We start from the raw sequence: 15,000 nt of genomic DNA on the forward strand, positions 1-15,000 counted from the left end.
AAAGCTATTTAAGCCACATAAAGCTATATTAAAGCCACATAAAGCTCTATGAAAGCCACATAAAGCTCTATGAAAGCCACATAAAGCTCTATTGAAGCCACATAAAGCTCTATTGAAGCCACATAAAGCTCTATTGAAGCCACATAAACCTGAACTAAATCTCAAATGAAACAGTGCTAAACCAACAACCAGAAACACACGAAACTAAATCAAAAACCGAATGGAACTGAGAAAACTAACGACACGAAACCCAAAATGAATAAAAGAGCTAAAACAGATCCAAACCTACACGGAAATTCAAAAAAAAAAAAAAAAAAAAAGACAGCCTCCCCATCACCGTCCTCTTCATGGGACTGTTCAGGGACTATGGATCTCTCTCTCTCTCTCTCTCTCTCTCTCTCTCTCTCTCTCTCTCTCTCTCCCTCTCTCTCTCTCCCTCTCTCTCTCTCTCTCAAAATGAACGAAAGTAAACCCAAACTGACCAAAACTCAACCAACACTGACCAAAACTAACCCAAATCTTACCAAAATGAACCCAAATGAAGCAGAACTGAACCCAAATGAAGCAGAAATGAACCAAAATGAAGCAGAAATGAACCAAAATGAAGCAGAAAAGAACCCAAATGAAGCAGAAATGAACCCAAATGAAGCAGAAAAGAACCCAAATGAAGCAGAACTGAACCCAAATGAAGCAGAAATGAACCAAAATGAAGCAGAAAAGAACCCAAATGAAGCAGAAATGAACCAAAATGAAGCAGAAATGAACCCAAATGAAGCAGAAATGAACCCAAATGAAGCAGAAAAGAACCCAAATGAAGCAGAAATGAACCCAAATGAAGCAGAACTGAACCCAAATGAAGCAGAAATCAACTGAACCACACAGACCCACCTGGAGGGGTCCTGTGTGGAATGCCTTCATACTGGGGGCTCACCAGACCCCCACAGGGACAAAAGAAATAACCAAAACCGAATGAAACTCTTAAAAATTACCCAAACCCAACCCAAAATGAACCCAATGAAGCAGAGATCGACTCAAACCTCCTAAAACCCACCTGGCGGGGTCCTGTGTGGAGTGTCTTCGCACCGGGGGCTCTCCGGACCCCCACAGGGACAGGGAGTTGGTGGCGGGGGCGGTGAAGGCCTCCCCGTCGCCGTCCTCTTCTTCGTAGGACTGCTGACGCACAATGGACCTCCTGCGGCCGCGACTCTGCCAGCTGTTCATTATCTCGTCCCCGGAGGATTCAGACTCACGAGGCTGGGGCGCTGCTTCCTCGGGTGGTCTGGGGGCCTGGAGGAGTGAGAGACTGACTAGGAGAGGGGACAGAATGAGAGACTGACCAGGAGAGTACAGAATGAGAGACTGACCAGGAGAGTACAGAATGAGAGACCGACTAGTAGTGGACCAGAGGATTCAGAATCGTGAGGCTGGGGCGCTGCTTCCTCGAGTGGTCTGGGGGCCTGGAGGAGAGACTGACTAGGAGAGGGCAGAATGAGAGACTGACCAGGAGAGGGGGCAGAATGAGAGACTGACTAGAAGAGTAGACCTCTTATTTTTAAGACAATGAGAGACTGATTAGGAGAGTGCTTAGGCATTTGGAGTGCTGCTTCCTCAGGTGGTCTGGGGGTCTGACAGAATGAGAGACTGACTAGGAGATGGGACAGAATGAGAGACTGACTAGGAGAGGGGACAATAAGAAACTGGCTAGGAGTGTACAGAATGAGAGACTGACTAGGAGAGTACAGAATGAGACTCACTAGGCATTTAGGGCACTGCTTCCTCAGGTGGTCTGGGGGCCTGGTGGAATGAGAGACTGACTAGGAGAGCAGACCAATAACTTAAAAAGGGAGGGAATGCAGAATGAGACTGACTGGGAGTGTACAGAATGAGAGACTGACTAGGAGTGTAGAATGAGAGACTGACTAGGAGTGTAAAGAATGAGACTGACTGGGAGTGGAAAGAATGAGAGACTGACTAGGAGAGGGGACAGAATGAGAGACAGAGTAGGTGTAAAGAATGAGACTGACTAGGAGTGTAAAGAATGAGAGACTGATTGAGAGAGTACAGAATGAGAGACTGACTAGGAGTGTACAGAATGAGACTGACTAGGAGAGCAGACCAGTACATCAACAGAGACTGACTAGGAGTGTACCGGTACTCTACAAAGTAATGGAGAGAATGCAGAATGAGACTGACTAGGAGAGCAGACCAATTCTTTTAGGCAGAATCAATAGAGAATGAGAGACTGACTAGGAGTGTATCTGTTATTTCCGGAAGAAGTAACAGAGTGGGTGGAGAACGAGGGACTGACTACGATAATAATAATAATAATAATAATCTATCTATCTATCTAGCTATAGCCCGACGCCCTATTCCCACAAAAGGGTGGCTGCAGACAAAACGCCTCCAAGTCGCTCTGTCACCCACCATTTGACTACTCTCCCCCCAACTCAACCCCCCCTCCCTCATATACCTCTCAACTCCATCCCTCCACCTCATCCTCGGTCTACCCCTCCCTCTCCCTCCCTCCACCTCACCTACATACACCCTCTTAGTCAGTCTTTCATTCTCCATTCTCTCCACATGTCCAAACCACCTCAGTGTATTTCTCCTAATCTTTTCAACCACATCCACATCTACCCCACAACGTTCCTTCACTTCATTCGTCAACCTGTCCCTCCACGTCACTCCACATGCTCCTCTCAAGTAACTCATTTCCACTGCTCTCACTCTTGACTTGTTCCCCTCTTGCAAGGTCCATGCCTCGCTTCCATACGTCAGGGTAGGGATCACAATACTATCATGCAGTGACTTCTTAACTTCCATACTCACCTCCCTATTTCTCATCACTGCTTTCAGTGAACCAACAACCTTCCTTCCCTGCTGTACCCTTTCACGCACTTTATCCCCCAAAGTTCCATCCTTACTCATCACACTACCCAAGTACTTGAATGCACTCACATTCTCCATATCCTCACCATCCAACCTCACTGCACACTCTGTGGCTTCATTCCTCTTAAACACCATAACTTTACTTTTGTTTACATTAACTTTCAGCTTCCTCCTCCTACACACTATACCAAATTCATTCACCAAACCTTGCAACTCCCATTCATCTTCACTCAACAATACTGTGTCATCAGCAAACAGCAACACTGGAAGCTTCCAAATCTCACCCTCATTCATTAGAGCCAGCCCCACATCCACTGCCCTACCTGCACCTCCTTTACAACCCCATCCATGTATATATTAAACAGCCATGGAGACATCACACAACCCTGTTTCAGTCCCACATTGAGATCAAAGAACTCACTAAGCTCACCATCCACTCGCACCGTATCCCTAGCTCCCTCGTACATAATCTTCACAGCACTCAACAATTTCCCCTCCACTTCATATATTCTTAATACCTTCCACATACCTTGCCTATCTTTTCTGTCATAAGCTTTCTCCAAGTCCATGAAGGCAGCATACACTTTCTTTCCCATCTCTAGATACTTCTCCACGAAACATCTTAGAACAAATATCTGACCTACACACCCTTTTCCCTTCCTAAATCCCCCTTGTTCTTCTCCAACTAGCTCCTCTGTCATATGCCTAACCCTATCAATGAGTATTCTACCATGTATTTTACCAAGTCACACTAAGAAGGCAAATACCCCTATGGTTACCACATACTTCTCTCTCCCCTTTTCCTTTGTATAAAGGAACAATTATACCTGATTTCCAGTCCTCTGGAACCCTTCCCTCTTCCCAAGCCAATCTACACAACTTCCATATCCACTCCACAACAATCTCACCCCCATACCTCAGCATTTCACCACACACTCCATCAATTCCTGGGGCCTTTCCCAACTTGATCTTCTTCATCGCTTCCACTACTTCCGCCCTATTGATCTCTTCCTCCCTCCTCTCATCTCTTCTTCTCCCAGCCATTCCCCAACCACTTATACTCGCTCTGCTCTCACTCTCTACATTCAACAAATCCTCAAAGTGCTCCTTCCATCTCCTCAATTTCTCTCTCTTCTCCACCAACAATCTATTATTCCTATCTTTCACTCCCCTACTATTTCCCCTTTCACACTGCTGTACTTTCTTTACCTCCTTCCAAAACAATTTCTTACTCTCCCTCCATTTCACACTCAGATTCCTCCCAAACTCTTCATCCAATTTCTTCTTACTCTCCTTCACCAGTCTCTTAATCTCCCTTCTGCTCACATATACCTCTCTCTTCTCTCTCTCATCTTCTCCCCTACCTCTACTCGCTAACCATTCACTATATGCCTTCTTCTTTTGTTCCACAGCTCGTTTCACCTCATCATTCCACCATGCTGTCCCTTGCACACCCTTGCATCTCCTCCTCACTCCACAAACCGCCTCACACACTGCGCCTATCTTTTCCGTGAATATCTTGCATACGTCTTCCACCCCTTCCATCTGCTCTAGCTCATACCTTCCCAATCTTTCTTCCACTATGCTCTTATACTCTGTCATTTTCTCACTATCTTGCAATTTCTCCACTCTTCTCACAGGAGCTGCTTCCTCCTGTCTTCCCCTTTGTCTCCTCAACCACTTTCTTTGCAGCTCTACCTTGGCCATCACTAAGTGATGGTCCGAGACTCCATTCCCCCACCCTCTCCACACTCTTGCATCCAACACTTGTCTTCTCATTCGCTCATCCACACACACGTAGTCTATCATTGCCTTTCGTTCAACAAGTTCACCATCCATCCTCCTCATTACTCTCCATGTATATCGGTGGATCATCTTATGCCAAAAGTAGGTGTTGGCTACTGCCAACCCCTTACAAGCACAGATGTCCACCAAATGCACTACCATTCCCATCTACTTCAGCTGGCACACCCCACTGACCAACCACTCCATCCACTCGTACATTCCCAACTTTGCTATTCATTTCTCCAATCAACAGCACTCTCTCGCTCCTCTCAAACTTGTCCATACATGCTTCTACTCTCGCCCAAAACTCGTCTTTCACTCGATCCTCTGTCGGGGCATACACACATACAATCGCCCACGCTTGTATACCTACTTTCATCCTCACCCATACAATCCTTGCACCCACTGTTCCATACTCTCTTATATTCTCCTTCCACTTCTTGCTTATCGTCAGACATACTCCCTCTCTTGCCCTCTCATTCTCACTGACTCCCGCACATATACCTAAACCATATTCCCACTCTCTCACCCTTTCACCTTTCCATTTAGTTTCAGTCAATCCACATATATCCACTTTTGCATCCTCAAGCACCTGAACAATCTCTCTCTCTTTCACTTCATCATTCACTCCTCTCACATTCCACGTTCCCACCCTAAGAATGTCCTTTGTCCGTTCCTTAGTCGTCAACGTATGGTCCGTCCGGGTCCGAGGCTCTTTGTTCACTTCTTTTTACGGGGTGGGGCACTAACCCACCACCAACCCTTTTAGTCGCCTCGTACGACAAACAGGGATACTGGATACTGGGGAAGTATTCTTGAAACCCCCCTACCCCCCGGGGGGGTAGGGGGGTTTCAAGAATAATAATAATAATGACGATTACTACTACAACTACTACCTCTATTACGACCACTACTACTAATACCACTACTACTTTTACTACTACTACTACTACTTCTATTACTACTATTACTTCTACTGCTACTACTACCACTACTACTACTACTATCACCTGTATATAAGCTGCATGGATCTTTTTACGATTATTATTATTATTATTATTTCTCCTACTTCTACTACTACTATTATTACTACTACTACTTCTACTGCATCTACCACTACTACTACTGCATCTACTACTACTACTACTACTTCTACTACTACTACTACTGCATCTACTACTACTTCTACTGCCTCTACTACTACTACTACTGCATCTACTACTACTACTACTGCATCTACTACTACTACTACTGCATCTACTACTACTTCTACTGCCTCTACTACTACTTCTACTGCCTCTACTACTACTGCTACTGCATCTACTACTACTACTACTACTACTGCATCTACCACTATTTCTACTGCATCTACTACTACTACTACTACTACCACTATTACTACTACTACTACTTCTACTGCATCTACCACTACTTCTACTGCATCTACCACTACTTCTACTGTATCTACCACTACTACTGCATCTACAACTACTTCTACTGCATCTACCACTACTACTGTATCTACCACTACTACTGTATCTACCACTACTACTGTATCTACCACTACTACTGTATCTACCACTACTACTGCATCTACCACTACTTCTACTGCATCTACTACTACTACTACTGTATCTACCACTACTTCTACTGCATCTACTACTACTTCTACTGCCTCTACTACTAGTCCTACTGCATCTACTACTACTACTACTACTACTGTATCTACCACTACTTCTACTACTACTACTTCTACTGCCTCTACTACTAGTCCTACTGCATCTACTACTACTATTACTACCACTACTACTACTCCTGCTACTACTGCCTTTACTACTACTTCTACTGCATCTACTACTACTATTACTACTACTACTGCATCTACCACTATTTTTACTGCATCTACTACTACTACTACTACTACTTCTACTGCCTCTACTACTACTCCTACTGCATCTACTACTATTACTACTACTACTTCTACTTCTACTGCATCTACTACCACTCCTACCGCATCTACCTGTATACTGGCGTGGCTGGGCTTCCTGCTTGGCCTCGACACGTCCGTCTCGCTGTGCGCTGCGTGGATGCGTTGGAAGTTCAGCGGCTCCTCCATCCCGTCCCTCAGCATATAGTCACTCAGGCGGCCTCTACGCACGCTGGCCGCTCGTGTGGGTCGTGTCTGCGTGTCGTCGTCGTTATCGGAGCGCCGGCGGGGAATCGGGCGTTCTCTAGACCTGTTGGGGTAAAACTTGTCCTCAGTGATATGATGCTGGTCACGAAGAAGTGCTATGAAAAGGATGGAAGAGTGTCATTGGGGTACGTGTGGTTCTCTAGACCTGTTGGGGTAAAACTTGTCCTCAGTGATATGATGCTAGTCACGAAGAAGAGCTGGTAATTATTCCTAGTCACGAAGAAGTGCTATGAGAAGGGTGAAAGAGTGTCACTGGAGTACGTGTGGTTCTCTAGACCTGTTGGGGTAAAACTTGTCCTTAGGGGATATATGATAGTCATGAAAAAGTGCTGGTTATTATTCCTAGTCACGAAGAAGCGCTATGTAAAGGATAAGAGTGTCACTGGGGTAGGTGTTGTTCTCTAGACCTGTTGGGGTGAAACTTGTTCAGAGAGTTTGGTACTAGTCACGAAGAAGTGCTGGTTATTATTCCTAGTCACGATGAAGTGCTATGAAGATAGTAAAGGAGTCAGTCGTTCTTTAGACCTGTTGAGGTAAAACTTGTTCAGAGAATTTGGTGCTAGTCACGAAGAAGTGCAATGACGAGGATCGTAAGGGAATCAGCCGTTCTCTAGACCTGTTGGGATAAAACTTGTCCTTAGGGGATATATGATAGTCACGAAGTAGTGCTGGTTATTACTCCTAGTCACGAAGAAGTGCTATGGAAAAGATGTATTGTGGTGTTCTCATAACCTGTTGGGGTAAAACTTGTCCTGAGTGATATGATGCTAGTCACGAAGAAGTGCTATGGAAAGGATGCAGGGATGTAGCTCCCTCCCTCTCTCTCTCTCTCTCTCTCACACACACACCCACACCCACACACACCCACATCCACACACCCACCCACCCACACACACATCCACACACACCCACACACACACACCCACATCCACACACACCCACCCACCCACACACACACACACACATCCACACACACCCACACACCCACCCACACACACCCACATCCACACACACCCACCCACCCACACACACACACACACACACACACATCCACACACACCCACATCCACACACACACACACACACACACACACACACACACACACACATCGTGCTAGTCACAAAGAAGTGCTATGGAGGAAGAGTGAAGTCTATTTTTGCCAAATTTGAACAATAGATAAACAATAGATTGACATTCCAACATCATGCTAGTCACGAGGAAGTGCTCTGAAGAGGATGAAAGTAATAGTACTGTCAGTGAAAGTGGATTAACTTTATTGGATGCTAGTCACGAAGAAGTGCTACTACTACTATTACAACAACAACAGTAACTTCTACTACTACTACGACTATTACCACTACGACTACAGCCATTACTACCACCACCACAACCATCACTACTACTACTACGACTACGACTACGACAACTACCATTACTACTACCACCACAACCATCACTAATACTACTACTACTACTACTACTACCACCATTACTACTACTATTATCATTACTACTACTACTACTACTATTATCATTACTACTACTACTACTATTACCAATAATATTACTACCACTACTACTACCATAACCACTACCACCATCACAACCATCACTACTACTACTATTACTGCTACTACTACTACCACCATTACTACTACTACTATCATTACTACTACTACTACTATTACCAATAATATTACTACCACTACTACTACCATAACCACTACCACCACCACGTGGTAACCATCACTCCTACTACTACTACTACTACTACCACCACCATTACTACTACTACTATCATTACTACTACTACTACTAAAACCACTACTATTACTACCACCACCACCACCACAACTACCACACCTGTCCCTAGGGCGGCGTGTGTCAGGTCCTGGGGGTCGTCTATCACGTGACTCGTCCCTCGATCTGTAAGAGAGAAAATTGCAGGCTTGATTTGACTAGTAACCAAGGAGACTCATTCCTAACCCCTTTCAGCTCAGTTGATGGCCAGGTGTAGTCAGATTGGAGGCTTGATTTGACTAGTAACCAAGGAGACTCATTCCTAACCCCTTTCAGCTCAGTTGATGGCCAGGTGTAGTCAGATTGGAGGCTTGATTTGACTAGTAACCAAGGAGACTCATTCCTAACCCCTTTCAGCTCAGTTGATGGCCAGGTGTAGTCAGATTGGAGGCTTGATTTGACTAGTAACCAAGGAGACTCATTCCTAACCCCTTTCAGCTCAGTTGATGGCCAGGTGTAGTCAGATTGGAGGCTTGATTTGACTAGTAACCAAGGAGACTCATTCCTAACCCCTTTCAGCTCAGTTGATGGCCAGGTGTAGTCAGATTGGAGGCTTGATTTGACTAGTAACCAAGGAGACTCATTCCTAACCCCTTTCAGCTCAGTTGATGGCCAGGTGTAGTCAGATTGGAGGCTTGATTTGACTAGTAACCAAGGAGACTCATTCCTAACCCCTTTCAGCTCAGTTGATGGCCAGGTGTAGTCAGATTGGAGGCTTGATTTGACTAGTAACCAAGGAGACTCATTCCTAACCCCTTTCAGCTCAGTTGATGGCCAGGTGTAGTCAGATTGGAGGCTTGATTTGACTAGTAACCAAGGAGACTCATTCCTAACCCCTTTCAGCTCAGTTGATGGCCAGGTGTAGTCAGATTGGAGGCTTGATTTGACTAGTAACCAAGGAGACTCATTCCTAACCCCTTTCAGCTCAGTTGATGGCCAGGTGTAGTCACACTGGAGGCTTGATTTGACTAGTAACCAAGGAGACTCATTCCTAACCCCTTTCAGCTCAGTTGATGGCCAGGTGTAGTCAGATTGGAGGCTTGATTTGACTAGTAACCAAGGAGACTCATTCCTAACCCCTTTCAGCTCAGTTGATGGCCAGGTGTAGTCAGATTGGAGGCTTGATTTGACTAGTAACCAAGGAGACTCATTCCTAACCCCTTTCAGCTCAGTTGATGGCCAGGTGTAGTCAGATTGGAGGCTTGATTTGACTAGTAACCAAGGAGACTCATTCCTAACCCCTTTCAGCTCAGTTGATGGCCAGGTGTAGTCAGATTGGAGGCTTGATTTGACTAGTAACCAAGGAGACTCATTCCTAACCCCTTTCAGCTCAGTTGATGGCCAGGTGTAGTCAGATTGGAGGCTTGATTTGACTAGTAACCAAGGAGACTCATTCCTAACCCCTTTCAGCTCAGTTGATGGCCAGGTGTAGTCAGATTGGAGGCTTGATTTGACTAGTAACCAAGGAGACTCATTCCTAACCCCTTTCAGCTCAGTTGATGGCCAGGTGTAGTCAGATTGGAGGCTTGATTTGACTAGTAACCAAGGAGACTCATTCCTAACCCCTTTCAGCTCAGTTGATGGCCAGGTGTAGTCAGATTGGAGGCTTGATTTGACTAGTAACCAAGGAGACTCATTCCTAACCCCTTTCAGCTCAGTTGATGGCCAGGTGTAGTCAGATTGGAGGCTTGATTTGACTAGTAACCAAGGAGACTCATTCCTAACCCCTTTCAGCTCAGTTGATGGCCAGGTGTAGTCAGATTGGAGGCTTGATTTGACTAGTAACCAAGGAGACTCATTCCTAACCCCTTTCAGCTCAGTTGATGGCCAGGTGTAGTCAGATTGGAGGCTTGATTTGACTAGTAACCAAGGAGACTCATTCCTAACCCCTTTCAGCTCAGTTGATGGCCAGGTGTAGTCAGATTGGAGGCTTGATTTGACTAGTAACCAAGGAGACTCATTCCTAACCCCTTTCAGCTCAGTTGATGGCCAGGTGTAGTCAGATTGGAGGCTTGATTTGACTAGTAACCAAGGAGACTCATTCCTAACCCCTTTCAGCTCAGTTGATGGCCAGGGTGTAGTCAGATTGGAGGCTTGATTTGACTAGTAACCAAGGAGACTCATTCCTAACCCCTTTCAGCTCAGTTGATGGCCAGGTGTAGTCAGATTGGAGGCTTGATTTGACTAGTAACCAAGGAGACTCATTCCTAACCCCTTTCAGCTCAGTTGATGGCCAGGTGTAGTCAGATTGGAGGCTTGATTTGACTAGTAACCAAGGAGACTCATTCCTAACCCCTTTCAGCTCAGTTGATGGCCAGGTGTAGTCAGATTGAAGGCTTGATTTGACTAGTAACCAAGGAGACTCATTCCTAACCCCTTTCAGCTCAGTTGATGGCCAGGTGTAGTCAGATTGAAGGCTTGATTTGACTAGTAACCAAGGAGACTCATTCCTAACCCCTTTCAGCTCAGTTGATGGCCAGGTGTAGTCAGATTGGAGGCTTGATTTGACTAGTAACCAAGGAGACTCATTCCTAACCCCTTTCAGCTCAGTTGATGGCCAGGTGTAGTCAGATTGGAGGCTTGATTTGACTAGTAACCAAGGAGACTCATTCCTAACCCCTTTCAGCTCAGTTGATGGCCAGGTGTAGTCAGATTGGAGGCTTGATTTGACTAGTAACCAAGGAGACTCATTCCTAACCCCTTTCAGCTCAGTTGATGGCCAGGTGTAGTCAGATTGGAGGCTTGATTTGACTAGTAACCAAGGAGACTCATTCCTAACCCCTTTCAGCTCAGTTGATGGCCAGGTGTAGTCAGATTGGAGGCTTGATTTGACTAGTAACCAAGGAGACTCATTCCTAACCCCTTTCAGCTCAGTTGATGGCCAGGTGTAGTCAGATTGGAGGCTTGATTTGACTAGTAACCAAGGAGACTCATTCCTAACCCCTTTCAGCTCAGTTGATGGCCAGGTGTAGTCAGATTGGAGGCTTGATTTGACTAGTAACCAAGGAGACTCATTCCTAACCCCTTTCAGCTCAGTTGATGGCCAGGTGTAGTCAGATTGGAGGCTTGATTTGACTAGTAACCAAGGAGACTCATTCCTAACCCCTTTCAGCTCAGTTGATGGCCAGGTGTAGTCAGATTGGAGGCTTGATTTGAATAGTAACCAAGGAGACTCATTCCTAACCCCTTTCAGCTCAGTTGATGGCCAGGTGTAGTCAGATTGGAGGCTTGATTTGACTAGTAACCAAGGAGACTCATTCCTAACCCCTTTCAGCTCAGTTGATGGCCAGGTGTAGTCAGATTGGAGGCTTGATTTGACTAGTAACCAAGGAGACTCATTCCTAACCCCTTTCAGCTCAGTTGATGGCCAGGTGTAGTCAGATTGGAGGCTTGATTTGACTAGTAACCAAGGAGACTCATTCCTAACCCCTTTCAGCTCAGTTGATGGCCAGGTGTAGTCAGATTGGAGGCTTGATTTGACTAGTAACCAAGGAGACTCATTCCTAACCCCTTTCAGCTCAGTTGATGGCCAGGTGTAGTCAGATTGGAGGCTTGATTTGACTAGTAACCAAGGAGACTCATTCCTAACCCCTTTCAGCTCAGTTGATGGCCAGGTGTAGTCAGATTGGAGGCTTGATTTGACTAGTAACCAAGGAGACTCATTCCTAACCCCTTTCAGCTCAGTTGATGGCCAGGTGTAGTCAGATTGAAGGCTTGATTTGACTAGTAACCAAGGAGACTCATTCCTAACCCCTTTCAGCTCAGTTGATGGCCAGGTGTAGTCAGATTGGAGGCTTGATTTGACTAGTAACCAAGGAGACTCATTCCTAACCCCTTTCAGCTCAGTTGATGGCCAGGTGTAGTCAGATTGGAGGCTTGATTTGACTAGTAACCAAGGAGACTCATTCCTAACCCCTTTCAGCTCAGTTGATGGCCAGGTGTAGTCAGATTGGAGGCTTGATTTGACTAGTAACCAAGGAGACTCATTCCTAACCCCTTTCAGCTCAGTTGATGGCCAGGTGTAGTCAGATTGGAGGCTTGATTTGACTAGTAACCAAGGAGACTCATTCCTAACCCCTTTCAGCTCAGTTGATGGCCAGGTGTAGTCAGATTGGAGGCTTGATTTGACTAGTAACCAAGGAGACTCATTCCTAACCCCTTTCAGCTCAGTTGATGGCCAGGTGTAGTCAGATTGGAGGCTTGATTTGACTAGTAACCAAGGAGACTCATTCCTAACCCCTTTCAGCTCAGTTGATGGCCAGGTGTAGTCAGATTGGAGGCTTGATTTGACTAGTAACCAAGGAGACTCATTCCTAACCCCTTTCAGCTCAGTTGATGGCCAGGTGTAGTCAGATTGGAGGCTTGATTTGACTAGTAACCAAGGAGACTCATTCCTAACCCCTTTCAGCTCAGTTGATGGCCAGGTGTAGTCAGATTGGAGGCTTGATTTGACTAGTAACCAAGGAGACTCATTCCTAACCCCTTTCAGCTCAGTTGATGGCCAGGTGTAGTCAGATTGGAGGCTTGATTTGACTAGTAACCAAGGAGACTCATTCCTAACCCCTTTCAGCTCAGTTGATGGCCAGGTGTAGTCAGATTGGAGGCTTGATTTGGACTAGTAACCAAGGAGACTCATTCCTAACCCCTTTCAGCTCAGTTGATGGCCAGGTGTAGTCAGATTGGAGGCTTGATTTGACTAGTAACCAAGGAGACTCATTCCTAACCCCTTTCAGCTCAGTTGATGGCCAGGTGTGGTCACACTGGAGGCTTGATTTGACTAGTAACCAAGGAGACTCATTCCTAACCCCTTTCAGCTCAGTTGATGGCCAGGTGTAGTCAGATTGGAGGCTTGATTTGACTAGTAACCAAGGAGACTCATTCCTAACCCCTTTCAGCTCAGTTGATGGCCAGGTGTAGTCAGATTGGAGGCTTGATTTGACTAGTAACCAAGGAGACTCATTCCTAACCCCTTTCAGCTCAGTTGATGGCCAGGTGTAGTCAGATTGAAGGCTTGATTTGACTAGTAACCAAGGAGACTCATTCCTAACCCCTTTCAGCTCAGTTGATGGCCAGGTGTAGTCAGATTGAAGGCTTGATTTGACTAGTAACCAAGGAGACTCATTCCTAACCCCTTTCAGCTCAGTTGATGGCCAGGTGTAGTCAGATTGGAGGCTTGATTTGACTAGTAACCAAGGAGACTCATTCCTAACCCCTTTCAGCTCAGTTGATGGCCAGGTGTAGTCAGATTGGAGGCTTGATTTGACTAGTAACCAAGGAGACTCATTCCTAACCCCTTTCAGCTCAGTTGATGGCCAGGTGTAGTCAGATTGAAGGCTTGATTTGACTAGTAACCAAGGAGACTCATTCCTAACCCCTTTCAGCTCAGTTGATGGCCAGGTGTAGTCAGATTGGAGGCTTGATTTGACTAGTAACCAAGGAGACTCATTCCTAACCCCTTTCAGCTCAGTTGATGGCCAGGTGTAGTCAGATTGGAGGCTTGATTTGACTAGTAACCAAGGAGACTCATTCCTAACCCCTTTCAGCTCAGTTGATGGCCAGGTGTAGTCAGATTGGAGGCTTGATTTGACTAGTAACCAAGGAGACTCATTCCTAACCCCTTTCAGCTCAGTTGATGGCCAGGTGTAGTCAGATTGGAGGCTTGATTTGACTAGTAACCAAGGAGACTCATTCCTAACCCCTTTCAGCTCAGTTGATGGCCAGGTGTAGTCACACTGGAGGCTTGATTTGACTAGTAACCAAGGAGACTCATTCCTAACCCCTTTCAGCTCAGTTGATGGCCAGGTGTAGTCAGATTGGAGGCTTGATTTGACTATTAACCAAGGAGACTCATTCCTAACCCCTTTCAGCTCAGTTGATGGCCAGGTGTAGTCAGATTGGAGGCTTGATTTGACTAGTAACCAAGGAGACTCATTCCTAACCCCTTTCAGCTCAGTTGATGGCCAGGTGTAGTCACACTGGAGGCTTGATTTGACTAGTAACCAAGGAGACTCATTCCTAACCCCTTTCAGCTCAGTTGATGGCCAGGTGTAGTCAGATTGGAGGCTTGATTTGACTAGTAACCAAGGAGACTCATTCCTAACCCCTTTCAGCTCAGTTGATGGCCAGGTGTAGTCAGATTGGAGGCTTGATTTGACTAGTAACCAAGGAGACTCATTCCTAACCCCTTTCAGCTCAGTTGATGGCCAGGTGTAGTCACACTGGAGGCTTGATTTGACTAGTAACCAAGGAGACTCATTCCTAACCCCTTTCAGCTCAGTTGATGGCCAGGTGTAGTCAGACTGGAGGCTTGATTTGACTAGTAACCAAGGAG

General features: G+C 45.8%; 1 protein-coding gene across 1 annotated transcript in view; it reads right to left on the reverse strand.

Moving 5' to 3' along the window:
* The window catches only part of LOC145409824 (uncharacterized), a 198,774-nt gene that overhangs the window by 173,998 nt on the left and 9,776 nt on the right, over window positions 1-15,000 (reverse strand). The window contains exons 7-9 of the mRNA XM_080280131.1: window positions 8,733-8,795; window positions 6,695-6,911; window positions 1,052-1,287 (exon numbers count right to left, since the gene is read on the reverse strand). Coding sequence (XP_080136257.1) covers window positions 1,052-1,287; window positions 6,695-6,911; window positions 8,733-8,795 — 516 coding nt within the window. The remainder of the gene's footprint in view (window positions 1-1,051; window positions 1,288-6,694; window positions 6,912-8,732; window positions 8,796-15,000) is intronic.

This window comes from Coenobita brevimanus, chromosome 9 (assembly GCF_032717465.1).
Source record: "Coenobita brevimanus isolate Jiangsu-jjx chromosome 9, ASM3271746v2, whole genome shotgun sequence".
Classification (NCBI taxonomy): domain Eukaryota; kingdom Metazoa; phylum Arthropoda; class Malacostraca; order Decapoda; family Coenobitidae; genus Coenobita; species Coenobita brevimanus.